Below are 26,366 nucleotides of genomic sequence, written 5' to 3'. Positions count from 1 at the left end.
AGCAGAGGGATTTCAAGCAAGCAAATTCTTGGCTGGAAAGTTAATGAGAAATAGACTTGATCCCTCTGCTAGAGCTGCAGGCAGACAGGCTGTTCTGAAACTACTGCCTAGTGGAGTGGAATGAAATCAAGATGAAGTAGCTCATATTCAAAATCCAACTAGCAAAAACATGGGCTTAAGAAGGCTGAAAGATGTGTTTTAACAGCTGGGCACTTTACTGAGCAAACTGCAAGAAGTTTGGGGTGGTTTTTTTTAGCAGGCATTTATGAAATGAAGCCTCTCAGAAGATTCTCATGGCTAGCTTTTAAAAATCTTCTCTAGTTGTATGGTTCAGTTTTTTCCTCTTTTGGTTTTTTTTTTTTTTTAACATGAGTGAAACTCACTTCAATGTCAGTTCTTTGAGGTTGCAGACAAGCATTTTCTGTGGGAAGCTGTGACCATAAAGCTGAAGTCTGATGAAGTGTTTGTAACTTTGCACAGTTCCTTATCATGAGACACAAATACATACACGAGGAACAGAACATTTCATCCAATTTCAGGCCTAATTTTGAAAGAGGAAGGGCATCTTGGAGTAGGTGAGGTGTTTACAAGAGTTATTTCCCCAAAACCCTCTGTTTAAATGATAACTTAGAGCTCTCCCATTTGCTTTAGGAGAAACTCATACCTAAGTGTGGATTTCCTGTGTCTGCTTTTGAAAAAAAAATCGGTCTGACAGACTAAAAAGTAAACAACTGCTAAAAGTAATGTCCCCAAACTGTTCCATCTGAATAATTTGGGTCTTTTTAGTACCCAGTTTTCTTGCAGGAACATGAGCTGCCTTTGTGTCTGCAAATGAAGTCATTACACACAAGACAAGTTGTTAACATGCAATGTTGCATTCAAGCTCTTGTTTGCAGGAATATCATTCCAGGCCTTGAGAACCTCCATTCAGCTTGGAATTTCAGTGCTGGTTATGCCATTCCTGCTGAATCCAACCACTTCATTTGTCTTGCTGCAGGTTGCCAGACACACTGCAGCTGCCAGGACAGCTGTCAGCCTGAAATTGTGCCTGTTTGGCAGCTTGGAGGGCTCATCAATGTGTTGTAGCAATAGTTCAAATAATCCATGGGCTAAATCCATTCCTCTCGCTGTCTAGTGAGCTAATGATCAAACACATCTCAATATTTGCAGTTTAATGTTGTTGTCTGGAATTTTGGGCTTCATCAATACACTTTGCAAGCACTGCAAGTAGAATTTTACCATATTGTTTGTCATCACAGGTTCTCCTATTCCACCATCTCAGTCTCCACAGTCACTTTTGATGGGAGCAAGGTTGCAGAGTGCTCCTACTCTCACAGATATCTACCAAAACAAGCAGAAGCTCAGAAAGCAGCATTCAGACCCAGTCTGCCCATCCTATGCTGGGTATGGATACAGTCATTCTCCACAGCCAAGCAGACCTGGTAGCCTTGGAACATCCCCTACCAAGCACATGGGATCCTCACCCAGGAGCTCAGACTGGCTCTTCAAAACCCCACTGCCAACAATCATTGGCTCACCCACTAAGGTTTGTTCACTTTGCAGTTCTCAGTAACACAGTGCCTGAAAACAAGAATATTTTGGTGTTCTAACTTTGATTTTTTTTTTTTGTGTGTATGTGTGTGTGTTTTCTTGCTCTTGATTCTTAAAGGCAACAGCTCCTTTCAAAATACCTAAAACTCAAGCATCCTCCAACTTGCTGGCCTTGGCAAATCGCCAGGGCTTGGCTGAAACTTCACTGCAGCCTAAAGATATCACTGACCCAAGGGACTTCACCCACTTCCACTCCAGCCAGGCAGCTGACAAACAGGCAGGAGAGCAGCACAGCAAAACCACCTTTGGCAGGTAGGCATTGCCAGGAGCAGAATATTTCATCAGATATTTCAAAAATTTCAAATTTTGAAAGAGGAGGGGTATCTTTTTGAGTAGAGGTGTTTATAAGAGATATTTCTCCAAATCCCTCTGTTTAAATGATAATTTAAAGCTCTCCCATTTGCTTTAGGAGAAATTTTGCATTCTTGGGGGAGGCAGCTAGACAGCAGAACTGCACACTCTCAGAGGGTGAAAAAGCTGTGAGGGGATGCTGAGGTTTGGTGTGTGCAACAGAAACATTTTGTACTGGCTATAAATATAGCAGGGACTTCCTGGAGCACTTTGTGCTGCTATCTAGTTCCCTTTTGTTTTGATTAACTGAATCTGGAATTTCATTGCCTCTCTGTAAAGCCTGTTCATTTTTTGCTTGAAAATCTTTGACAAAATTTGCAATATAAAATTTTCAAGAGTAAAAGGTCTTGTTATTTTTATGGTTTGCTCTATTTTAGAAGATCCATGATAACAAGCCAGATTTCAGTTTTTTCTCTATTTTGTTGAAAAAATCTCTGTAGTAAATACCAAGAATCTTAGCTATCCTTAGTTGCAAGTTGGATGATATTCCTGAATTACTTATTTTTTTGGGGGGAATTTGTGTGTTTTCCTGTCCAGGTCTGTTAGTACTGGGAAGCTGTCAGATCAACAGGTGAAGACCACCCTTGGGGGCCAGTTATACCAAGGCAGTACAGACAGTCTCAACACAGAGAGGCCAATGGATACAGGTAAGGATCAGACTAGTACATCCAAGTTGTTTCACCATCCCTGGGTTTTTATGAAGTTCCAGCTGAATCACAGTTCTGCTTCCATCTGTAAGAATTGGTCCTGACAATTTTTAGCCACAGCATAGAAGACTTTTTTTAATGTTTAAGGGGATCTGTTCCATTTCTTTAGCATTTAAAAATAACTGAGACAGGAAAATACTTGTTTCTGTGCTAAACACAGAAATATCTTGACTGCCTATGCTGGCTGGAGGGGTTTGGGATTTTCTGGTTTGGTTTTATTTTTAATTTAGCATTTGTGGCTTTTCATTTTCTAAATCCACCTCGATTTCGTGTGAAAGCAAATTCATGTAATTCTGGATGTTTGATTGGGTTTTTTTTCCTCCTCTTCCCTGAGCTTGTCCCTTGCCACCAGAAGTTCTTCCTTTTGAGCATGTGGGAGTTCTGCAGACTGGGCTGATCTTTAGCCTCCAGACCTGTCATGATCTGCCTTTAAAATTTTTCTGCTGTATCTTTTGCTGCAAAAGTGACATCTTCAGGCTCTCAGGGAGTCTCTCTTGCACTTTTCTGGCTGAGAATAGAGCACTGAGATATTGAAAGTAAAAAGATATGTTAAGCTGCACCTTGACTTTGTATCTCACCAAGAGTGTCCACTCAGCTTATTTTATTTCCTGTGAGAACCTCTAACTAGTCCAGGGCTTGGATCTGCATCAAAGCACATTGTGTTGCAGTGCTCCAATTTGCTGCATGTAATTACTTCTTGGTGTGATTATATGGAATAGGGACTGATCTGCTGCAATGTTCTCTCCCAGCTCCTGCAGGAGCCTATGGGATTGCAATGGCAACTCCATCCATGGGAAGTGGGGCAAGTTCTCGGGCTGTCATGTTCACTGTGGGGTCCCCTCCAAGCAGTGCCACCCCTCCCACCTGCACCCACATGGTCCTCAGAACCAGAACCACCTCAGGTAAGACTTGCCTGGCAGTTGTCTGGACATTTCTCAAAGGCTTGTGCAATTCTGGGGCCTGATTGCTGCCTTGCACAGGGCCTACAGTAAAAGTGTTCTGGAAAGTAGAGATGAATATCAGATAGTTTTTGCCTTTTCCCCCCCTAAAGAGGGTCAGAGGCACAGATTTACAATCCAGCATTGAGTAACCTCCTGTGTACACAGCTTTACTCCTCACTGGGAGTGGCAACTCTATGGCAAAGGTGGAGAGGAAAAGTCAGAATTCTGATTTTTGCCTGCTGCCATGCCTTGTCCCAGAATCAGCACAGCAAGGGTGGGAGCTGCCTGCATTTTGGCAAGAGTCAGCTGTGCTGCCAAACATCAAAGACCTCAAGCTTAAGGGCTTCAGGTGAGCAGTGTGATCCACCACAGCACAACCTGAAGTCCTTGTCAGCCCAGAATGTGTTAGAAATTGTCATTGTTGTTACAGTTCAGCCTTTGCACTCTGTGCAGAGCTGTGTGAGCAGAGCCTTCCATGGGGCACTCTGTGCTGCTCCTCATGTGTCACTTGCTGTCACCCACATCCCCAGTGCTGAATCAGACTGAATGTGTGTGTTATTTTCCTTGTAGTGGGATCAAACAGTTCTGGAGGGTCCCTGTGCTCCACCAGTGGCCGTGTTTATATGGGCTCTCCTCCTGGTATTTACATGGGCTCCTCTCCTCCGGGCGCCGAGGCGGCTCCGAGTCTGAAGTACATCCCTTATGGTACTTCCCCTCCCAGCCTAGAGGGATTTATCACTTTTGAAGCTCCTGAATTGCCTGAGGAAACTTTAATGGAGGTATAGAAACAATCATTTCATGTTTTCTAATGTGTGGTGTTGCTGAAAGATGTGGGGAAAGCAGGATTGCTCTGTGTGCTTTGTAGTTTCCTCTGTGCAGTCTCACACGTTGGTTTTTTTTTGTTTAAGATCTTGAAAATACTGCTGTATCTGTAGTTGCCCTTTTCCCTTTGATAGTTCCTGCTGGCATTTCCTATGTTTGAGTAGGTAACCAAAGGAACATGACTGCTTTTGTCACCAGAGCCTCCCAGAGAGGCCTCTGTCACATGGCAATGGATGTGGGTGCTGACAGTAACAAAGCCCCTCTGGGCACTTCACTGCTTCTTCACAGTCAGGGAATGATCTTCAGTCCTACTTGTGGCAAGACTGTCCTATATTTTTAAAAATGTGTGGGGGAGTGACACTTTACAAACACAAATTGAGGTGGTCTTTCACCAGAATGCTATTCTTGGAGTGTACATTTCTCAAGACAGATTGCTGTTCTGGATTCTCATTCACATCTTGCTGGAAGGTGTTTGGGTCCCTGCTGAAATATCTCTTATAACATGAATGCTTACCAGTACACTGTATTCTTCCCACAGATAGAGTTTGAAATGTATTCAGACCTGTATTATTAATGAAAATATTATAAGCATTGCTAAGATATGTTGTATTAGTTTTGAATGCTTCTTTTTGAGGAGGAACTCTGCATGTGTGTTGTGTGTTTTACTGACAGAGCAGCAGGTAGATGTTCACTCCAATTGAAGTTTTTAGTCTGAAGTGTAAACTTTGGTAACAGCCACCTTTTAACACAATTTAATTCCAGAACCAAGTATGAATTAGAGTGAGGCAGATCAGTTCTTTTGTAGGTATTGTCTATTACATAATAAAAGCCAAATGTTCCTCCTGGCTCCTCACACAAGTGCCAAGCATACTTTTGGTGTTGCTGATAATACAATAAGTAATTTGTCCCACTTGTGATTCCTTTAGTTCCTCAGGTTTCAACATAGAACTCCATGTACCAATTCCTTTGGCTTTGTTGAAAGATTCTTAAGTATAAGCTACAATATCTTGAATTCATTAACAAAAAAACACAAGTTCAGATCTGTTGGGGCCCATTTGGTTCTGTCATCCCTAATGCTGCCTCTACCACAAGATGATTCCTGCACAGAACTGACATACCAGGAAATCTTTAAATGATTAACAAGAGTTTTAAATGTGGCTGATGGCTTAGAGTGGTTAAATTGCTGTCATCTTTCCCTCTGACAGAGAGAGCACACAGACACACTGCGTCACCTAAACATGATGCTGACATTTACAGAGTGTGTTCTGGATCTGACAGCAGTGAGAGGAGGAAACCCAGACCTGTGCACTTCTGCTGTGTCACTGTACCAGATCCAGGAGAGCATCGTTGTGGATCAGATCAGCCAGCTCAGCAAAGAATGGGGGTGAGTGTGCAGTCAGACAGAACTAGTGAAGATCCAACACATCAAAAATACATTGAAACTCTGCCCTTTTTGCTGGGAGTGATTGATTTCCTGTAGAGAATCTTCAGAGAAATTTTTTTAACAACTGAGGACACATAAAAAAGAGCAAAGATTTTTTTCTGGTCTGCCACTTTCCTGGGGAAGGTGTTGAGTTCAGGCTTGAGGTGCAGCACTGCATTTCTGAGCATAGAAACTTGTGTACCAGCTTCTGGCAGATGTGAGCCCTCATCCCTTCCTGTTGACTGAAGCACTGAGGTGGAGCTTGGGAGGGGAGAAGAAGTGTCCAAATTTGGTTTCACTGGAAAAAAACAATCAATCAGCCCTAATATAAAATCAAAAGGAACGAGAAGTATGAGAAATTTGAAGTGGTGGGAAAGGGCAGTTCTACTTCCTGCCTTCTTCCTGAAGTAATAAAAACCCAACAGAAAACCCCTGTGAAGTGTTTGCTTTTCACAACTGAGAATTTCAGGGGGATAGGAAATGAAAAGTACACCCAGTCACTGTGGTGAGAGGTTGACCTCGGGCAGAGAGTCCCCACAAATAAGTGCTCCTTTCTCAAATGTCTGCATTTAAAGCAGTTTGTCTTTGCTGCTGCAGCTCCTAAATGAGCAGATGTCCCCTCACCCCATGACAGAGTGTTTGTGAGGGGAAGGGAGGGGAGGGGTGGAGTTGCATTTTAAACATCTGTCTTCCTTTTCTGCTGTTGCTGAGTCCTGTGGGGAGTTGTGATTAAAAAAAAGTGGTGTCTGGCCCTGGCCTGAATGCATTCTAAAAAGGTATTTTGATGCATAAATTACTTTTTTTTTTTTTCCCTCTTCTCCCCAGACAAGTGGAGCAGCTGGTGTTGTATATGAAAGCTGCCCAGTTATTGGCATCTTCTCTGCATCTTGCCAAAGCACAGGTCAAATCTGGGAAACTGAACCCATCCACTGCTGTTAAGCAAGGTAGATGCAACATCATTTAATTTGCTGTGCTTGTGAATTTGCTTTGCTGATTACATCACTCAGAAAGTTTAAGTTGCAATATTTGTTTTGTTTTTCTTTGCAGGAGAACTGTAGATATGTACAATTGCACAATTCTGATAGTAAACAGCCAGAGACAGTTAGGAAATGGGTATTCATTAACTTAAAATTTGATATTTGATAGATACTGAAGTCATAGAAGTGGTGGAGTAAATAAACACTAAAATTACAAGTTTAAACAAGTTTACTTTGCAAAGCTGAACTTAGGCTAAGTTTTTGGTTTTTGGTTTTTTGGGTTTTTTTAATTTCTTCTTACCTTTCTCCTAGTTGTGAAAAACCTCAATGAGAGATACAAATTCTGTATTGGAATGTGCAAAAAATTGACAGAAAAGTTGAATCGTTTCTTTTCGGACAAGCAAAGGTTCATTGATGAAATCAACAGTGTAACTGCAGAGAAACTCATCTACAACTGTGCTGTGGAAATGGTAAATCCCTCCTCTTCCCTGAACTGTAGCAATTGCTGCCTTCTCTCACATATCTCCTCTCCATAACCAGAAAATAGAATGGATATTTTCAGTGACCAAAAAGAAAAGTTAACTGCTTTAGTGTGAGAGGGAATTCTTGTGTCACACAGAAAATTCTGGAAAATGTTGTGCTTAACTCTGATAATGGTGGTGTTGTGCACAATTGATTTGTTTCTTTTCAAGAGAATGCAGGTGTAAGAATGAGCTTATTTAGTCATATAAATATAAGGTGCTGCATCCTCTCAGAATCACAGAATGGTTTGGAAGGGACCTTACAGATCCACCTGCATTTTATTGTCTTAGTTACAACAACACATCAGCTAAATCAAAGCTGGAAATTAGTTTCTTAATGACACTTTTAGGTGATTCATTCTGAATTTTTCATTTTGCTGCTTGCCTAAGGGAGTTTCTGAAACTGAGTGTTCTGACTGATTGCAGGTGCAGTCAGCAGCTCTGGATGAGATGTTCCAGCAAACTGAAGATATCACATATCGATACCACAAGGCAGCCCTGCTGCTGGAGGGACTGACTAAAATCCTGCAAGACCCTGCAGATATAGAAAATGTACACAAGTGTAAGTTCAGCTGGATAATGAAAATTACATGGAATTAGCACATTTTGAAATAACTCTGATAATGAATCACCTTTGTGCCTCTCTCTGCAGATAAATCCAGCATCGAGCGAAGGCTTTCTGCACTCTGCTACAGCACAGTGGCTGTGTATGAGCAGTAGGAATATCCTGAGGACCAGATGGTGTGAACATAAGGGACCACATCAGTGATACTGCACTTTTTTCACTACAGCTTCATTGTTGTCCTTGTTCTGCCCCATGTGGAAGATGATTCTTACATTTCTGTGGTGACTACCAAAGAAACAGCAGCGTATTCAAAGAGGAGAAATTCCAAAAGTACACTTGCCTTACCAATCCAGCAGCTCCTTTTCCTTCCTAGCAACAGAATTTAAAAGAATCTCTCTTCACATTTCAAACTGATCCTTGTACATGTGCTTTGAACTTGAATGATCAGGGTTTGTTGGCTTTTTCCTCGTGAGGTTTTTAGAGAGCGGATCCTTCTGCATCAGGTACAAAAAAAAAACAAAAAAACTTTTCCCTCAGAAGATTCCCTCAAGAGTTTTTAAGTTGTTCAGTAAAATGTGGCTGAGTGAATTTGGGAAGCCCTAACCATGTGCAAGTGCTGCTTGAAGCTTTTTGGGGCTCAGCTGCCTTGTCTGGGAGCTCACCTGTTGTACACATGGCTCAGGTTGTCATATGAAGGGATGACAAACACACTCTCACCCCAGGGGAAAAGTGGAAAATCTGTGCAAAATCCCCAGGGGCTTTTCAGCTGATGTGGATACAATTTGATGATCTTCTTCCAAAATATTTTGTTTTGCACTAATTTACTAAAGCAACTGTATATTCATTTTTGAAGAACTATGTTAAAAAAAAAAATCTAGAGAAAGAAGGCACAATGGACTTGGCTGAATTTCATTTCAGTGTACATAAAATTCTTTTCAGAATTTCAAATGTAGCTTCTAGAAGACTTTCAAACAAACTGTGTAAAAACTTGTATTCATGTGAACCTTTCCATTTTATACCTATTTGTCTAATACTTGAGTAACTACTGCTCTGGACTTTCTCAGTAATAGCAATGTTGAGTTGCTGGTTGTTTGCTTTTTCTATAGATTTGGTTGCATCTTTTGTTGTGCATGCAATATGTGCATTAATGCCTGCAGTCTTTAGGGGTGTAATGACAGTTCTCTGTAGTTTGTTTCTTGGGCAGTATTACAATAAATACTGTAAACTGAAAGGTTCTGCAAGGAACCATGCAAAAAAAAAATTAAAAAAAAAAACCAAACCAGAAAATAATGTTGTGGTTTGAGATGCTGATAAAATGATGTAGAATGTCTACATATAGAGTGTGCGAAAAATCAGGATTATTTTGTGTGCATTTGGGGGGAGAGGTGGGAAGCCTCATTTAGCCTTATAGGCATTGTCATTTCAAGCATCCCATGAGATCATCAGGACAGCGATTTGCAAAGTGTTCAGGCAGATCAGCTTCTCTGGAAATGGTTCCTGTACTTTATTTTTGGGACTTTTTTTTGTTACTCAACTGCTTGAATACTTGAATAAACCATTCTCCAGGACAAAATCATTTTAATCCTCTTAAACACAGTGGTCTGAACTATTTGACAAAGTTGTACAGGGCTTACACATCAAAATATTGTTTCAGTGTTGGGATAACCATGTGTTTCCTTTACTTTGACAGAGTAATGTACTTTTTACCTTATTTATCTGTATGAAATTCCAACAGTTAATTTGAAAGTGTTTGTTTATATAATGTTTGTATTTTTAGGTCTTTAATACAGTGTTTCTACCTCTCCTTTGTAATTGCATGCATTATTCTTGGAACTAGGTAATAACTCACTGAACTGTTGCGTAATAGCCTTTTTATTATGGCCTGTATAAATGTATATTAAGGTAAAAATAAATACTGACACTAGAAGTGTTTCTATGGTACAACTGAGTTGCTGTGTCTCTGTGACCAGAGGTGTTAAATTTAGGAAAAATTCTCTACTTGCTTGGGTAAAGAATTTGCTGAATGCTGGACCTGCCAGCAGGGCAGGATGGGGCAGCATCCTTGAGTTCATTATCAGATAGCTCTGGTACAAAATGTCCCTGAGTTTGTTTTTCTCTGGCTTTAGGAAGACAATTTACCCTGCTTTTTTTTTTTTTTTTTTTCTAATTTGTTTTTTTTAAACTTGGATTGGAAAACAAAAATGCTAAGTAGGATCCTGGGTAACAGCTGTATGATCTTTCAACAAGGTGCTTATTTATTGCAAAGGAGAGCTGTCAGGGCTGCCAGGACAGCATATACAGAGCTAATTGACAAAAGCTGGCAGGAAGTTACAATTTCTATCCAAATTTGACAGAAAATGGGCTTTGTTCACCTCACAGCTCACCCCTCTGCCCAGCTGAGGTATGCTGTGCTAGCTGTTGTAGGGATGTTGTATTTTTTTGAGTTGTACTGTCAAATTTTTCCCCATTTATTATTAAAAACCCCTCCACTTGTGAGTGGCACATGAAGAGGATGAGGAAGGAGTGAGCTGGGAATGCTAATGATATATCTGAGCCCAAATCTAGGAACAAAGCAACAGCCTTAATGCACAAGTCTAGGAGATAGGCTGCTTTTCTCAGGAACTCACTGGGTTTTGTTGGTTTTCTTTCTTTCCTTTCAGGATTCAAGCTCATTCTCCTTCCCCTCTTGCCAGCAAGGCTACAGCTGCACAAACAGGAGGAGAAGAAAAGGGCTATTCTTGCTGGCTGTTTTCAGGAGGAGGAGACCAATGTTCATGGCCTGTCTTTCTGCATAAGCTCATTCCACAAAGATCCTGAAGCTCTCCTCTGGCTTTGGCTCTCCGTGCTGAACAGCAGGTGCTTCTTTTTACCAAATACTTTTTTTTTCCAGCCTTTGAAAGACTGAACTTGAAAGGAGAGATTTGATGTGCTTTTCTAGCTCAGCTATCCAGCAATTCCTTGAGTGTTCTGCACTTGCTTCACTCTGTCTATTTTACAAAATGTCAGCTGAGGAGTCTAAAACACATTTTAATTCTGACATTTGCTGCTTTTCATAAGCAAGAAGTTGAACTCTCAGCCCTTCCCCTGACACACAGGAGGAAATCCTGTTAATTTAACTTGCAACTGAGATGCTGCAAGTTATTCCAAGGAGCATTTTGAGGAGGGAACTGTTCCTGGGACTGCCTGAGTTTTACATAGTTCTTGCTATTGTCTTGTACAGCTACATCAAGTTATTATCACATCACCTCAGGGTTCAGAGGCAATAACTTGTGATTCACCCATGTCTCAGTGCTGTGCCCTGCTACACCAAAAAGGAAAACTTGCTTTTCATCTGGAGCAGGGAAAGCTGGATCCTGCTGCTTCCAAAGCTTGAAGGCTTTGAAATTCAGATAGGCTGGCTTGTGACCCACCTCCTTTTTCATTCCTGCTTCCTCTCCTATATATATTTTTTTTTATTAAAATTTTGATTCTTTGATTTCTTTGTCTTCTCTGAGCTCTGCTTGCTACTATCTTTTTTCACCATCCAGGATGCCTTTTAAGTCTTTAATCAAATCTCTATTTATCCTGAACTTCCCCACCTGAGCCATGGTCCTGGCTGTGGCTTTTCCCAGAGTGTCCCCACAGCTCCTTTTTGCAGAGAATTCCATCGGGGTAACCCCTCTGCTGAGGTCTCCAGCTGAAGGAAGCCTTGGCACTGCTCCTTGGGACAAACACCTTTTCAATGGGCTTTTGTGCAGGGCAGGCTCCCCCCTCCTGCTGCCTGAAAGCAGCCGAGTGCCAGTGGGGCTGGTGAGTCTTGTTGCAGTCCTTGTGCCAATCATTCCCATTGTTTCTTTGTGTCCCTTTCACATTTTCCATGGCCTGAACTCTGTCCACAATGCAGCCCACAGACCCGGGCTCTGTGTGACACAGTATCTCCTTCTTGCGAATGTGAGATCAGCCACAGCTTTCAAAACAAGTGATGCCATAAATGAACTGAGCTGCATTGATTCCTGTAGGTTCCTTAAAAACCTCTCCCTGTCCTTCATCTTCTGTGCCTGCTTTTATGGTCGAGTGCTGTTTGGGTTTTGTATCTGGCTGGGTTATGTGACTTCCAGAAAACACTTGGAATTTGAGACTAGGGCAGACATTTAAGCAGAGATTGAGGATTGTGGCTGAAAACTTGATGTTCTGTGAGCATGGTGTACGAGCTAAAAGGACATTTATTGATTAGCTGTGTTATTTGGTGGACTCTTGAAACCAAATACTGCACAGTTTATCTTCCAAACCAAAGTCCTCCTTCCCCAGGCTCTACTTTGGAAGCAATGTAAGGATCAGCACAAAATGCTGCACCCCAGGGCAGGGCAGGAATTTGTCTCGTTGCTGTTAATTGTCTCCAAGAGGGGATGAGGGTTACAAGGAGTGAGGGGAGGGGGGAATATTGAGCTCAGCTTCTCAATTAAACACCTCTTACTGCTGTAACTACAGATCAGAGCCCACCCCAGCACTGCTCACTTCCCAGTTCTTCTGGAGTTCCATAAATAGCTCCCTTTATTGTTTCTTAGTGATTGAATTAAAATAGAAAACACTGCCAGCTCCCAGGCGTGGGGAGCACGGGGTATTCCTCTGTCTCACTCAGGATCCCACACTTCCCTGAAATCCACGTGTCTCACCCAGCTGAGACTCAGCAATGCTAAAAAAGCCCTCAGCCTTGTTTCCTGTCCTTAACTGGCCAAAAGATGTCCCCAACAAGAACCAAAAGGGACACTCTTCCAGGATGCTGCCTCATTTCTGCAAAGGTTGATCCCTGCTGACCACTGGGATAACTGGGAGCAGAGCATTTGCTTCCAGTGTGTGCTGCCAAGTACAAGCAGCACAGTTGTGACATGAAAACCCTCTGGGCTGATGGCTGAGAATTTTACAAGCTCTGGAGAATCCATCCACACACATCCCTGCTCCTGCTGCCAGCCTGGGTGGGTGCACTGCAGCAATGTAAAGCTCCGTGCTGAGAGCTCAGGATTTTACTCTGATTGCAGCACCATCAATCCCTTATCCAAATTCCCTTGGGCCTGCACAGAGCTCCAACCTGCTGTGCCTGCAAGGATGCTGACAGGGTAAGGGGAGCATTTGCATCAGGCAATGGTCCTGTGAGGAACTTTGCTGCTTCTGCCCCCATGGTTTCTTCAATGCAAACCCAGCTTCTCTCCATACACCACCTGGAAGGGCCCTGTCAAGCCCAGCCTGTTTTTCCATCTCATGTTGCCTCCTGCACGCGAGTTTTAGCAGTTGCTCTTGTCATTCTCCACAGCAGGGTGTTTACTGCTGAAATTTGTGCAACAGCTTGTGAAATTGCTGAGCTGTAGCCCAGGAGGTGTTAGTGAAGCCAAGTGGCCATAGAAGCCAAGTTTGGTGTTTGGGGGGAATTATGCATCTGCACAATCTGAAGCTGAAGGGCACTCTCACTTCAGAGGGCCGTGTTGGTGTGGGAAAATGGGATTAAACTTTGCAGGAGAAGGGGTTCTCTATGCTGGGGGCACCCAGGTGCCAGCCTGTGTGACAAGGTGTGGCTGGCATGGATTTAATGGGGTACAGCTGCGGCTTTAGCAATACAACTTTAGCAATAAAGGCCCCGGGTAAATCATGTCACGAGAGGCAGCATGTAACAACCAGCACGCAATTTTAAAATAATCCCCGTGATTTTCCTAGAACAAGTTGTGGCGTGTCTATTTTTAACCAGAATGTGCCCAGCCTTGCCCGCGCTCCTTTCTCTGCGTTTATTTTCTGGCTCGCTTCCCACACCACGACAGCACCAAGGTTAGTTCCACCATCCTGCCTCCCCCAAAAGAGCAGCAGGGCAGGGCAGGGCAACCCGCGGGCAGCACTGCCCGGCTCGTTCCGCCGATAAGGGATAAGGCTCGGCGGGGACTCTGCCCTCGCCCCACGCCCCGGCAGCGCTTCACAAGCGGCAGTGCCAGGGCACGGTGCGGCAGCTCGGCGCAGCATCCCCGGGAAAGGTAGCGCTGGGACCCGCGGGGACGCGTCCTCCACCCGCTCCGCTTCCTCCTCCTCCTCCTCCTCCTCTCTCCCACCGGGACCTCGCCCGTTCCGGTTCCGCCATGTGAGCGGAAAGAGGAAGCGGCGGCGGCTGCGGTGACCCCGGTGGGCGGCGGGGGCGCGGGTGCTGCCCGGGGCGGAGGGCGCTGCCCGGGGGGACAGCCAGCGGCTGGCACCAGCGCGCCGCGGCCGCCGCTGCGGTTGTCACCTCAGCCCCGGTGTCGCTGAGGGTCCCCGCGGTTCCTCGGGGGGTGTGTGGGGTGGTCCCCGCATCGCTCCGTGTCCCCGCGGTGCGCGCACCGCACCCGAGCAGCGCTCGGCTTCCGCCGTGACATCCCCGCGCTGCCACCAACGCCCTGCGCTGCTTTCCAAACTTTTCTAACTCGGGAATTACGTAAGGCTTCGGAGAGACGCGGCGGAACTGGGGGCGAGCGGCGGCGTGTTGTCTGCGGGAGATGGGGCGGGGGAGCCCGGGGCCGAGCGGGGCAGCGCGGCCGGGGAGCGCCCGTGCTGAGCCGGGGTCCCGGTGTCTCCTCAGAGCCAGCGCCATGCAGAACATGCAGCAGATCGTGGCGCGGGCCAGGGCCGCCTTCAGCTCGGGCCGCAGCCGCCCGCTGGAGTTCAGGATCCGGCAGCTGAAGGCGCTGGAGAGGATGGTGCAGGAGAAGGAGAAGGAGATCCTGGCAGCCCTCAAGGCGGATCTCAACAAGGTCTGGCTCGGGGAGTTTCTCCCATCGGGCGTGCAGGGGTGGTGGTCGGCCCTGAAGGGAAAGTGGGAAGGCCAAGGGCTGCCTTTGCCCTGCTGAATGGTTTTTGCTGCTGTCCCTCTTGGCCCTGGCTCCCACTGGGGCCTGCAGAGGTCTGTGCCATCATTTTAAGAAGGAGTTCGTCTAAGGCAGGACTGCAGAGACAATCCTGGCTGTCAGGTCTTGGGTTCTGCCTCAGACAGCGAGACTGGCCAGGGATCCTTTGTCACTGCGGTGACAGACGCTGGGGCTGTGATGGCGGCTATGAGAGGTGGGTGCCCTTTCCATCCCTTCCCCAAAATCCCTGTTGTTTCAGTGGGGGCCCAACGCCTACAGCCAGGAGATCCTGGGCGTGCTGGGGGAGCTGGCGCTGGCCATGGAGAAGCTGCCATCCTGGGCAGCCCCTCAGCCCGTGAAGAAGAACCTGCTGACCATGAGGGACGAGGCCTACATCGGCTACGAGCCCCTGGGCGTGGTGCTGGTCATCGGGGCCTGGAACTACCCCTTTGTGCTGGTCATGCAGCCCCTGATCGGGGCCATCGCAGCAGGTGGGGCCCAGCACAGCCCCAGGGGTGGTGCTAGAGCTGGGGGAGGCTGTGAGGGCTCACAGTGTGTGCTGGCTGTGCCCTGCAGGCAATGCCGTGGTGGTGAAGCCGTCAGAGGTCAGTGAGAACACGGCTCGGCTGCTGGCTGAGCTCCTCCCGCAGTACCTGGACAAGGTGAGTGTGGCCCCTTGCCTGATGTGATTCTTGATCTGTCCTGCTTCCAAATGGATCCTGCAGGTTCGAGCCAAATCCATTACCTGCTTCCTTCAAAGGAGCATAAGCAGGAGGCACAGGAGGGGTTGAGTTACTGTTAGAGTCCAAAGGTACATTGACAGATCTTGCCTGTGTTTGTGTATGAGCTTACACAGTGCTGCTGCAGTGTGACAGCCTTTTTGACACCCATGACCATATGCAGAGGGGTGTGTGTAATTCTCACTGCAGGAGCTGCTCTTTTGGTGCTGTGCTGGGGATGCCCTCATGTCAGCAGGGGTTCTGTAGGATGGTGGCTGTGCCTGGCTCTTCCTGAGAATGGGCACTGTGTGTTCTATGGCAGTCTGTCCTGGGTTTCCACGTCCTGCACTCATAGGAGGAGGTGTTGTTTCTCCTCCTCTTGCCTGGCAGTTCTGTTATCCCTTGCATTGTCACAGAGATAGACTGTTGCTGTCACTGCACAGAGCCCTGTGGAGTTTCCTCCAGGGAGTTTGCACCTTCTCTAGGTGGGAGGCAGGAGCAGGGGAAGGAGGCAGCCCTTGGGAGAGCCTGGCTGTCATATGCACCCTGATCCTTACTGTGTGGGAGCAGCTCCACAGCCACACTCAGCCCTGGCCTCAGCCTCCTTTCCTTTTAGTTCATATGGCAGTGTGGGAAATGAAAATTCATTTCAGGGGAAGGAGCAGAGCATATCTCTGATACCACTATGTTTTGTCCCTTTCATGAAGTAGGCCACAAATAAGTCTGCCCTCTGCCACATGCAGAGGTGATACCTTGATGTGAGTGCTCTGAATCAAGGTAACTCTCAGGCTCATGTTTGCCCTGCAGGAGCTGTACCCTGTGGTCACTGGAGGAGTTCCTGAGACAACTGAGCTGCTGAAACAGAGATTTGACCACATCCTCTACACTGGCAACACTGCAGTGGGCAAAATTGTGATGGCAGCAGCTGCCAAGCACCTGACCCCTGTCACCCTGGAGCTGGGGGGGAAGAGCCCCTGCTACATCGACCAGGACTGTGACCTGGCTGTCGCCTGCAGGTCAGCTTGTTGCAGCCTTGATGGGCCCTCAGCACTGGGGCAGGGGGAGATCCCTGGGCCAGCATGCCCAGCCCAGGGGGCTGAGGGGTGTGGAAGGGACTGACCATGGAGAAAGCACGTCCCCCTCTCCCTTCTCACAGGCGGATAACGTGGGGCAAGTACATGAACTGTGGGCAAACCTGCATCGCCCCAGACTACATCCTGTGCCACCCATCCATCCAGGGCAAGGTGGTGGAGAACATCAAGGCAACTCTGAAGGTGAGGCAGGAGTCCCTTGTGCCATGGGAATTGTCCCAGGTGAGATTTCCTGGAGCTGTGGCTGAGCACTTTTGTTTCTGCTGTGCCTTTTGTCAGGAATTTTATGGGGAAGATGTGAAGTCATCTCCAGACTATGAAAGGATCGTCAACCAGCGCCACTTCAAAAGGGTCAAGAGCCTGCTGGAAGGGCAGAAGATTGCTCTTGGGGGAGAGACTGATGAGGCCTCCTGCTTCATAGGTGCTGCTGGCAGCTGCTGAGGAGGGGAGGAGGTGGTGGGTGCATTTTGGGGTCTGTCTGTCTGTGCCTGACTTGGGCCAGCCCTGTGTCCTGCTCATGCTGTTCTCTCATTGTCCCATTTCCCTCAGCACCAACCATCCTCACGGATGTTTCCCCGGAGTCAAAGGTGATGGAGGAGGAAATCTTTGGCCCAGTGCTGCCCATTGTGACAGTGAAGAGTGTGGAGGAAGCCATTGAGTTCATCAACCTTCGGGAGAAGCCCCTTGCCCTCTATGTCTTCTCCAACAACAAGCAGGTTGCTCTGGGCTGTGCCAGAGGAGATGAACTTTGTTGACATGTATCTCTCTTCCCAGTAATCTCAGTTACATGGTCTGGTCTTTGAACTTTTTTAATATTTTGTTTTGTTGTTTTTCCTTTTTCTAGTTAATCAAGAGAGTCATCTCAGAAACCTCCAGTGGTGGTGTGACTGGAAATGATGTCATTATGCATTTCTTCCTCTCAACTTTGCCTTTTGGTGGTGTTGGTAAGTTACTGGAGCTTCTTTAAGAGCTGGGACTTACTGCATGGTTTGTCCTAGGGAACAACAGCTCATTGTTTGTGTCTGGGTATCCCTGTACCTCCTACAGCCCAAGAGTCTCTGTGAAGCAGGTCTTGATAATAATGATGAGTTCTGTGTGTACATTAGGACAGGGGTCAGGAGGGAAAAACCTTTGGGTGTATTTTTGGAAAGACTGAAGCATTTAGTGCAGCCTGATGGGGAGGGTGCATTAAAACCATTAGCTTCAATCAGATTGGCAGAGATGAGGTGAGGCAGAAGAGGGTTGGAGCACAGATGGACATTGCAGAGACTGAGAAGCTCTGCAGGGGAAGGGTCAGTTGTGCTCAGGAGGGCAGTTCTGTCTGGCTGAGCCTGGCTGAGCTGCCTGTGTCCCCAGGCCACAGCGGGATGGGCGCCTACCACGGCAAGCACAGCTTCGAGACCTTCTCGCACCGCCGCGCCTGCCTGATCAAGGACCTGAAGATGGAGAGCACCAACAAGATGAGGTACCCCCCTGGCAGCCAGAAGAAGGTGGACTGGGCCAAGTTCTTCCTCCTCAAGCGCTTCAACAAGGCCCGAATCGGGCTCTTTGTCCTGGCCCTGCTGGGGGTTGTGGCAGCGGTGATGATTAAGGTGAGTTTTGGGTCTTTGCTCTCTGTGGGGTTCATGAGTGATTTACTTGATCTGTTCTTTGCAACTGCAGCCTTTTATAAAGCCTGACTTCTTTTTCTGTCTTGAGATCTATGATATCACCTTAAATTCTTACCTTCTCACTCTTGCAAGCAGTGTGTAGAATAGGAATATCCCTGGAGAGACTTGGCAGGCTGCTCTGCTCCTTGTTGCTCTTCCCTGGTAGGTGACACCCGTGGGATGCTCCCTCCAGAGGCAGAGGTTGGTTGTTTTGGACTGTTTAGGAGCAGTTTCCACTCCAGGGCTTCCTTCAGCAGTGTTTGAGCTGCCTCACAGCCCAGAGAGCTGCAGTCTGTGCCATGGCACCCTGGGGAGGGAAGCTGTGTCCCAAAGCTGGGGTCAGCAACAAGCTCTTAAGAGTTCCTTCTCACCCATTGCAGCCCCTGTCTGACCTCAGCTCAATTATTCCCATTTCCTCCCTTGCTTCCAGCTGGGTAGTGCAGAAGGGTGGGATGTCCTCTCCTCTCTGCAGGACCAAGAGGCTCATGATGCCTCCTGAGGTGGAGGAGCAAGATCTGAATCTTTAAGCATGATCACAGTTGGTTGTCCATGTCTTACAAACCAAACATGTGCCTTCACCAACTGCTCCATGGGGTTTAGTGAGCTTAAGGGAGCATCTCCTGAGGGCACAGGAGGTGGCAGGATGGATCAGGACTCTGCCCTTCAGTCTGTAGTTGCTGCTGCAAGGAGACACCCAGGAGCCCAACATCCCAGGGCAAATAACCTGCCCACATAATCCAGATGTAAGAGCCAAGAACTGGCCCAGGCCTCGAGGCAGAAGGCAGGGAGGCAGGCCCTGTGTAGGGGAATGAGAGGGGGGGAAACTCACAGCATCTTGAAATGATTTGGGTTTCTCAGAGCCACCAGTCTGTGCTGAAGAGAAAAGCCCTCTTGGTTGTGCTGGCTGTGCAGAGGCTGGGCTGGCCCAGTGGGTGGTAAGGAGGAGCAGGTTTCAGAGCACTGCTGTGGCTGTCACGGTGAGGTAGGAGCCTTTTTCTTCTCCTGTGTGTAGACCTAGTTTGAGATTGGGAAAAGCTTTGTAGCTGAGTGAATGTGGGGCTGAGCCAGAGCACAATGCTTTCCCTGGCATCTGAGATAAGCAGTGCATGCTGAGGGGCAGGAGAGCTGCACGTGGGGGAACCCTCTGACTGAAGGGGCTTTGCTTCAGGCTCTTCTAGAAGGGGAGTTGGTTTTGTCTCAGCAGATCCTTCACAGGACCTTGGTGTTGTGTTTTGCTCTCACAGGTGGTTAACTGATGAAGAGAGGAGAAGGCACCATGTGCACATCATACTCTGGGTGCTCGCTTTGTGTCTCTTTCCTTAAGCTGGGAAGTCATTATTTTCTTTTCTTCTGGGTGATTTCAGTGAGCTGTCGAGCACACAGAGTAGCCTTAGAGAGGCACTAACCACGAGAAGGCTCAGATTCCTGTTTACTTAAAAGCCATGCTGGAACAGAGGGACCAGTGGGGACAAGCTCTCCGAAGGAGGACTGCAGAGCAAGAAATTCCAGTCCCTGCCTCTACCCCGTGCCATGCAGAGCTTCCAGGGACACACCAAACCACTCACCTTCCCTCAGTGACCATCAGCAGCTGAAGTTTCAGCAATCCTTGGGCTCACAGTGTTTTCCCTGCAGTTTTGGGGATGGTCTGAACACCCACCCTCTTGGTGGCAATGCCCAATGCATTTGGCCAAGAGTGATGGCTGTGAATAAACCCAGTGAGGTTCCCCTTGCCATTTATTTGAGGTGAAACATTCTCACATCTCTGTGAACCAGAATCATCCACAGCTGGTCAGGGGCTGCTTGCTGGTTTCTGTGTTTCATCATGTGCCTTTAACAGTTATTTAGCAGTTAGAAAATTCCAAAGGTGATGCCTGCACTGCCTGTTTTGTGCAGATGAGTGTCTCATGCTGGAGCAAAAGAACTTTCAGGCCTGTTCAGAGAAGTGGGAATGACAAATACTTTGTGGATTAGCCCAGCCCCACACAACCACTTGCTTTTTCCCCGTGGGATGGGGAAGAGAATTGGAAGAAAGTGAGAAAACTTGTATGTTGAGATAAAAATACTTTAATAGGTGAAGTGAAAACTGGGCTTGCAGGCAGATCTAAACAAATTAAGGAATTTGTTCGTTAATTCCCCTCATCAGGCAGGTGTTCAACCATCCCCAGGAGAGCAGGGCATCATTACACCTGGTGGTGACTCAGGAAGACAAACACCTTAACTCCCAATGTCACAAATTCAAAACACAACCATCCTTCTACAAAGAAACTTAGTGTGTGCCACAAAAATTAACTTAATCCCATCCAAAGCCAGTACAAAGCTGTTCCTGGTCAGATTCCTCCAAGGGAAAACAATTACTGGAAGAGTGTGTGTGCTCCTTCGTGTCTGAGCTTCTCAGGATGCTGTAATCTTGCACTGGGGGATAATGTGGGGCTTGTTCTAGCTTGGGGGAAGGATGCTGAAGGAATTGAAGGTGAAAGAGCCTTAGAACTATTAATGTTAAAGCAAATTGAAAAAATATTACTAAATGCAATTAATATAGAGTACAAAATTACATTTACTGTGCAATAAGTGGGATTTCTTCATGTCTGGTGAAAATCCATGTGCTAAGCCTTTTTGATGATACATTTTGCAAGACACTAAATAAACACAGAAAATTTAAATAATAAACTGAGTGTGGTAAGTCCTTGCAGTCTCCTGAGGAATCCTGCTGTGCTGGTCTGCTTGGCTGAGTGGCACACATGTGTGGTAAGGCTGGAGCTCTGCTGGGTGCAGAAAATTCTCCTGGAGCCAGGCAGGGAGAAGGGTGAGCCAGTAGAGGAGCTTGCCTGTTTCCCCTTTTCAAATCCATGCCTGGATTGCCTGCCCCCTGCCTGGTGGGGATTTTTGGATCCCCAATCTGAGCATTGCCAGCTGTGGCACGTGAGCCACTCGTCCCCAGCCTCGTGTGCCCGGCGTGGGCAAAGCCACGTGGGCTCTGCATCCCACACCAGGGCTGAGTCACTGCCCTGGCTGGAATCAGCTCCACACCAGGCTGCACAGCCCAGGATGGGGTTGGGTAAAGGGCATTTTGTACCCAGCAAGAGCCCTGGGCCAGGGCCAGCACTCCCGTGGGAGGAGGGATCGCCCCCAGCCATGGCAGGGGAAGGGCTTGTGCCTGCTTGCACTCACCACAGGAGGCTGGTGGAGAGAGAAGCTGCTCTGGAGGTAACTTGCTTTTTTCCTTCGTTTTTTAGTGAGTCACTTGCTTTCTGGGGCTGTGTCACACAGCTGTGGCAGTGGGTTGGGAAGGGCAGGATTTAATTGTTGTAAGGGGGTTTTGGTGTCTTGATGGGTTGGGCAGGGATGCAGGACCAGATCTCTGGTCTGGCTAAAGAGAGAAATGCTGTTCCTGGGAAGCAGAGTGTAATCTCTGCAGTGTTTTGTGTTTCTGTGAAGATGTGTGAGGGCCTCAGGGGTTGGGGAAGATGGCTGGCTCCGGGCACACAGCTCTGCTTCCAGCTGGCTGCCCACCCAGCCACGGCCACCTCTGTGTTTGGGCTCTTGGGATCATCCCTGTGAGCAGAACAGGGACTGGCTGGTGGGTTTGAGCCTTGGAGACAACAGCATCACAGAACAGCAACAAGCAGCAAACCCCAGATCGTTCACAGAGGTGCCCCGTGCAGGATGCTCAGCATGAGAATGGGAGCTCCTCTCCAAAAAGGACAAAATCCCCCAGCCCTGCTCAGGCTGGGACAGTCATGGAGGGGCCCCCAGGGCTGAGCAGGCCCGTGCTGAGCCGGGGTCCCGGTGTCTCCTCAGAGCCAGCGCCATGCAGAACATGCAGCAGATCGTGGCGCGGGCCAGGGCCGCCTTCAGCTCAGGCCGCAGCCGCCCGCTGGAGTTCAGGATCCGGCAGCTGAAGGCGCTGGAGAGGATGGTGCAGGAGAAGGAGAAGGAGATCCTGGCAGCCCTCAAGGCGGATCTCAACAAGGTCTGAGTTGTTGGGGGTAACCCTGAGCAAAGCAGGAAAGCCAGGGGTTGTCTCTGAAGGGACAAATGGTTTTTGTCATGTCCCCCACCACGGGGAACTGCAAGGCTCTGACTCTGTGGTGCCACAATGGCTGTGGGAGGTGGGTGCCCTTTCCATCCCTTCCCCAAAATCCCTGTTGTTTCAGTGTGGGCCCAACGCCTACAGCCAGGAGATCCTGGGCGTGCTGGGGGAGCTGGCGCTGGCCATGGAGAAGCTGCCATCCTGGGCAGCCCCTCAGCCCGTGAAGAAGAACCTGCTGACCATGAGGGACGAGGCCTACATCGGCTACGAGCCCCTGGGCGTGGTGCTGGTCATCGGGGCCTGGAACTACCCCTTTGTGCTGGTCATGCAGCCCCTGATCGGGGCCATCGCAGCAGGTGGGGCCCAGCACAGCCCCAGGGGTGGTGCTAGAGCTGGGGGAGGCTGTGAGGGCTCACAGTGTGTGCTGGCTGTGCCCTGCAGGCAATGCCGTGGTGGTGAAGCCGTCAGAGGTCAGTGAGAACACGGCTCGGCTGCTGGCTGAGCTCCTCCCGCAGTACCTGGACAAGGTGAGTGTGGCCCTGTGCTGGTGCCCAGGTTTGTCTGTGATGAGCTGGGGTGACCCTGACACCCCTGCCCTGCAGGATCTGTATGCTGTGGTCACTGGAGGAGTTCCTGAGACAACTGAGCTGTTGACACAGAGATTTGACCACATCCTCTACACTGGCAGCTCTGCAGTGGGCAGGACTGTGATGGCAGCAGCTGCCAAGCACCTGACCCCTGTCACCCTGGAGCTGGGGGGGAAGAGCCCCTGCTACATCGACCAGGACTGTGACCTGGCTGTCGCCTGCAGGTCAGCTTGTTGCAGCCTTGATGGGCCCTCAGCACTGGGGCAGGGGGAGATCCCTGGGCCAGCATGCCCAGCCCAGGGGGCTGAGGGGTGTGGAAGGGACTGACCATGGAGAAAGCACGTCCCCCTCTCCCTTCTCACAGGCGGATAACGTGGGGCAAGTACATGAACTGTGGGCAAACCTGCATCGCCCCAGACTACATCCTGTGCCACCCATCCATCCAGGGCAAGGTGGTGGAGAACATCAAGGCGACTCTGAAGGTGAGGCAGGAGTCCCTTGTGCCATGGCAATTGTCCCAGGTGAGATTTCCTGGAGCTGTGGCTGAGCACTTTTGTTTCTGCTGTGCCTTTTGTCAGGAATTTTATGGGGAAGATGTGAAGTCATCTCCAGACTATGAAAGGATCGTCAACCAGCGCCACTTCAAAAGGGTCAAGAGCCTGCTGGAAGGGCAGAAGATTGCTCTTGGGGGAGAGACTGATGAGGCCTCCTGCTTCATAGGTGCTGCTGGCAGCTGCTGAGGAGGGGAGGAGGTGGTGGGTGCATTTTGGGGTCTGTCTGTCTGCGCCTGACTTGGGCCAGCTCTGTGTCCTGCTCATGCTGTTCTCTCATTGTCCCATTTGCCTCAGCACCAACCATCCTCACGGATGTTTCCCCGGAGTCAAAGGTGATGGAGGAGGAAATCTTTGGCCCAGTGCTGCCCATTGTGACAGTGAAGAGTGTGGAGGAAGCCATTGAGTTCATCAACCTTCGGGAGAAGCCCCTTGCCCTCTATGTCTTCTCCAACAAGAAGCAGGTGGGTTTGGACTCTGCTCCCTCCTGGAGGGTCTCTGCACAGCTGGCTTCTGAACATGGATGCTGGGCACAGCTTTCTGCAAGGCCTGTGTCAGTTCTTTTTCCATGTAAATTGTAGCATTTGTGGGTCAGGAGAGTCCCCAGAGCTGCTGAAGAGCTCTAGGTTTGTACATCTCCACCCACACAGGTGGATGCTGCTTCCTGCTGTGTCTCCTGCCCCTGTTTCCAGGCTCTGTTGTGCCAGCTCAGGAATTCAGGTCAGGGCTTTGCCCTGGCACAACAACCCCAAGCAATTTGGGTGGGAGGGCTGAGGAGCACTTTGGGCTGACAGGAAGCCTTTTGATTTTGTGGCTGTTCCAGCTGGGCAGATCCTGTGCTTTAGTGGTGTAAACTGGCCTTTCTCATGGAATAAGGCACAGCCTGTGCTGGTCACAAAGGTGGATAGAAGCATCACCTTGAGCCCTCCCTGCCCTGGTACACGGTGTTATGTCCCATCCTGATCTGTGCTGTGCCCTCTCCCATTGTGGGCAGCTGATCAGACGGGTGATAGCAGAGACCTCCAGTGGTGGCATGACAGCCAACGATGTCATCATGCACTCCGTGGTGCCAGAGCTGCCCTTTGGTGGTGTGGGTGAGTCCCTGCTCCAGCCCCTGCCCCTGCACCCACCCAGAGCAGCCTCTCACCCCAGAGCTGCTGTGCCCATTTAGAAATTCAGAAACTTCCAGCTGCATTTCCCTGTTAATGTCATTTTCTGGGGTGGGTTGCTCTGTAACAATGCTCATTAGTTGGGCTCCTGGTGAGAGAGGAAAATGCCCTGGCACATAAGTGAGCTCTGGTTCTCCTGTGCTGGGCTGTGGGATGAATTTGTCCATGGCCTGGTTGAGTTTCCACAGCTGCTGTCAGGCTCCTGTGGCAGAGAGCACCTGGCTGTGGGCACAGGGCTGAGCTCTTGGCTGTTGCCAAGTGCCCTCCTCATGTCCCACTCCCTGAAATCCAGCTCCTCCTGTCCCTGACCCCTGTGATAATTTTGTGGGAAAAGCAAGGCTGTCCCTGGGAGGACAGAATTGGTGTCATTAATTAAGGGTGGGTTCACACTAGCAGCACTTTCAAGGCAGTGAGCATGACCTCACTGATTTCTTCAAAGTTAAAACAGCTGCTCCTTGCTCCTCTGCCCTGAGAAGCAGCATGACCAAGCTTTCCCTGTGTCCTGGGGGCTGCCCAGCTGAGTTTGAGTGTCCCTGTGCCTGAGTGAGCTGCCTGTGTCCCCCAGGCCACAGTGGGATGGGCGCCTACCACGGCAGGTTCAGCTTTGAGACCTTCTCGCACCGCCGTGCCTGCCTGATCAGGGACCTGCACTGGGAGCTGCTCAACAGGCCCAGGTACCCCCCTGGCAGCATGGAGATGATGCATTTGGCCAAGTTCCTCCTGGTGAAGCAGTGTAACCAGAGCAGAGTGGCACAGTTCATCTCAGCCCTGCTGGCGGCTCTGAAAGCCGTGGTGGCAAAGGTGAGCTTTGGGTCTCTGCTGTCCCTGTGAGTGTGTGCTCCCAGCTCTGTCCCTGAGCCCCTTCAGCCTTCATCCTTTGAGCTCTGCTCACTCCCTGGAGGACTCATCCCTGTTTCTGTGCCTTCCCAGGTGTTGTGCCCCCAGAGGGAGGGGTGATGAGCAGCCAGCCCTTGCACCCCCTGCGAGCTCCCTGCAGTCCTACTGCTGAACTTCTCTTTGCTGCAATTTCATTTCTTCCAAGGCAGCCAACGCACTGAAGAGGTAGAAGACAAAAAAAAAAATGCACCTAAAGTAGAGACACCCCAAGCTAAAGGCTCCAGCTCCTGCTGGAACCAGAATCTATCCAGACCTAGGCTGTGGTCATGCCTGAGCAGTGACTGGCAGATGGAAGGAAACAGCATCCACCCTGCTTTGTAAACATAGCTCCTCTGAAAACTCCTGGGAACGTGGGAGTGTTTGTCACAAGGGTATCTAAACAAAGCTAGTCATTACTGAGCCTGTTATCTGTGTAACACCTCACCTGATCCCCTGAGGAAGTCTGAGAGATGAGGGTCTCACTGCAGGGGACAGTCCAGGCTGCTTGTCCCCAGAGCAGAGGAAGGAGCCTCGAAGAACCTGCAGCATCTCATCCTTGAAGGGCCTCGTGACTGAATGGGTGATGCTCCTTGCAGGGAAAGCACCTTTAGCCATCCAAGGTGTGCAAAGGCCACCCGAGGTGGTGGCAAAAGCCACCTGAGCTGTGGCCATGCTGTCCCAAGGACCTGGGGAGTGCCAGGGACTGTTGTGCTGCTGCATTTGGAGCTACTGGGGCAAAGACAGGGGCGCTGCTGCATCTGGAGTCCCAGGTCTGGGGCATCCTTAGCCAGAGTGGCAGAGCAGCCACAGCCACCACCTCTATAACTGAATTTCAGGGGTTTATTAGTTTATGAATAGTCTTTTACCTCCAGACTTGCAACTGAGAGCTTACCTTGACCTTGCTGAATAAAACATTTGTTTTGCTGTGAAGACCACCTCG

The 26,366-nt window shown here is 48.8% G+C and overlaps 3 protein-coding genes across 11 annotated transcripts in view; all 3 read left to right on the top strand.

Moving 5' to 3' along the window:
• The window catches only part of ULK2 (unc-51 like autophagy activating kinase 2), a 35,912-nt gene extending 26,050 nt beyond the window's left edge, over positions 1-9,862 (top strand). The window contains exons 19-28 of the mRNA XM_079325093.1: positions 1,260-1,546; positions 1,670-1,863; positions 2,500-2,609; positions 3,419-3,571; positions 4,181-4,389; positions 5,638-5,816; positions 6,681-6,799; positions 7,145-7,302; positions 7,780-7,915; positions 8,006-9,862. Of these exons, the coding sequence (XP_079181219.1) occupies positions 1,260-1,546; positions 1,670-1,863; positions 2,500-2,609; positions 3,419-3,571; positions 4,181-4,389; positions 5,638-5,816; positions 6,681-6,799; positions 7,145-7,302; positions 7,780-7,915; positions 8,006-8,073 (1,613 nt within the window). The 3' untranslated portion in view covers positions 8,074-9,862. The remainder of the gene's footprint in view (positions 1-1,259; positions 1,547-1,669; positions 1,864-2,499; positions 2,610-3,418; positions 3,572-4,180; positions 4,390-5,637; positions 5,817-6,680; positions 6,800-7,144; positions 7,303-7,779; positions 7,916-8,005) is intronic.
• Positions 9,863-13,509: 3,647 nt separating this feature from the next.
• On the top strand, positions 13,510-20,880 carry LOC306811271 (aldehyde dehydrogenase family 3 member A2-like). 9 transcript variants are annotated; one of them, XM_079324809.1, is made up of 12 exons: positions 13,635-13,911; positions 14,490-14,661; positions 15,014-15,245; positions 15,331-15,416; positions 16,281-16,489; positions 16,630-16,747; positions 16,844-16,985; positions 17,114-17,280; positions 17,409-17,508; positions 17,921-18,156; positions 19,072-19,195; positions 19,458-20,880. In XM_079324809.1, the coding sequence occupies exons 2-11, from the start codon at positions 14,500-14,502 to the stop codon at positions 19,150-19,152; spliced, it is 1,533 nt and encodes a 510-aa protein (XP_079180935.1). In that variant the 5' UTR covers positions 13,635-13,911; positions 14,490-14,499; the 3' UTR covers positions 19,153-19,195; positions 19,458-20,880. The 9 variants fall into 9 exon arrangements, with proteins under 9 accessions (XP_079180939.1, XP_079180935.1, XP_079180941.1 ...); XM_079324808.1 differs by lacking the exon at positions 13,635-13,911 and adding an exon at positions 13,976-14,056; XM_079324807.1 differs by lacking the exon at positions 13,635-13,911 and adding an exon at positions 14,110-14,345.
• Positions 20,881-21,360: 480 nt separating this feature from the next.
• On the top strand, positions 21,361-26,356 carry LOC306811241 (aldehyde dehydrogenase family 3 member A2-like). The gene is made up of 11 exons (XM_079324749.1): positions 21,361-21,417; positions 22,012-22,183; positions 22,368-22,599; positions 22,685-22,770; positions 22,846-23,054; positions 23,195-23,312; positions 23,409-23,550; positions 23,679-23,845; positions 24,376-24,475; positions 25,116-25,351; positions 25,481-26,356. Exons 2-11 carry the CDS (start codon positions 22,022-22,024, stop codon positions 25,505-25,507), a joined length of 1,479 nt encoding a protein of 492 aa, XP_079180875.1. The 5' UTR covers positions 21,361-21,417; positions 22,012-22,021; the 3' UTR covers positions 25,508-26,356.
• Positions 26,357-26,366: the final 10 nt, after the last annotated feature.

This window comes from Erithacus rubecula, assembly GCF_903797595.1.
Source record: "Erithacus rubecula genome assembly, chromosome: 22".
Classification (NCBI taxonomy): domain Eukaryota; kingdom Metazoa; phylum Chordata; class Aves; order Passeriformes; family Muscicapidae; genus Erithacus; species Erithacus rubecula.
Note: the sequence above shows the minus strand (reverse complement) of the source record. Positions and strands in the feature narration are given on the sequence as shown.

Bases quoted from the DNA above. Each gene is read 5' to 3' on its own strand.
- LOC306811271 (XM_079324809.1), top strand. From the start codon at position 14,500: ATGCAGAACATGCAGCAGATCGTGGCGCGGGCCAGGGCCGCCTTCAGC. The intron at 15,417-16,280 runs GTGAGTGTGGCC...TTTGCCCTGCAG, and splicing joins TCCCGCAGTACCTGGACAAG to GAGCTGTACCCTGTGGTCAC. The intron at 18,157-19,071 runs GTGAGTTTTGGG...TGGGTTTCTCAG, and splicing joins TGGCAGCGGTGATGATTAAG to AGCCACCAGTCTGTGCTGAA.
- LOC306811241 (XM_079324749.1), top strand. From the start codon at position 22,022: ATGCAGAACATGCAGCAGATCGTGGCGCGGGCCAGGGCCGCCTTCAGC. The intron at 23,313-23,408 runs GTGAGGCAGGAG...GCCTTTTGTCAG, and splicing joins ACATCAAGGCGACTCTGAAG to GAATTTTATGGGGAAGATGT. The intron at 25,352-25,480 runs GTGAGCTTTGGG...GTGCCTTCCCAG, and splicing joins TGAAAGCCGTGGTGGCAAAG to GTGTTGTGCCCCCAGAGGGA.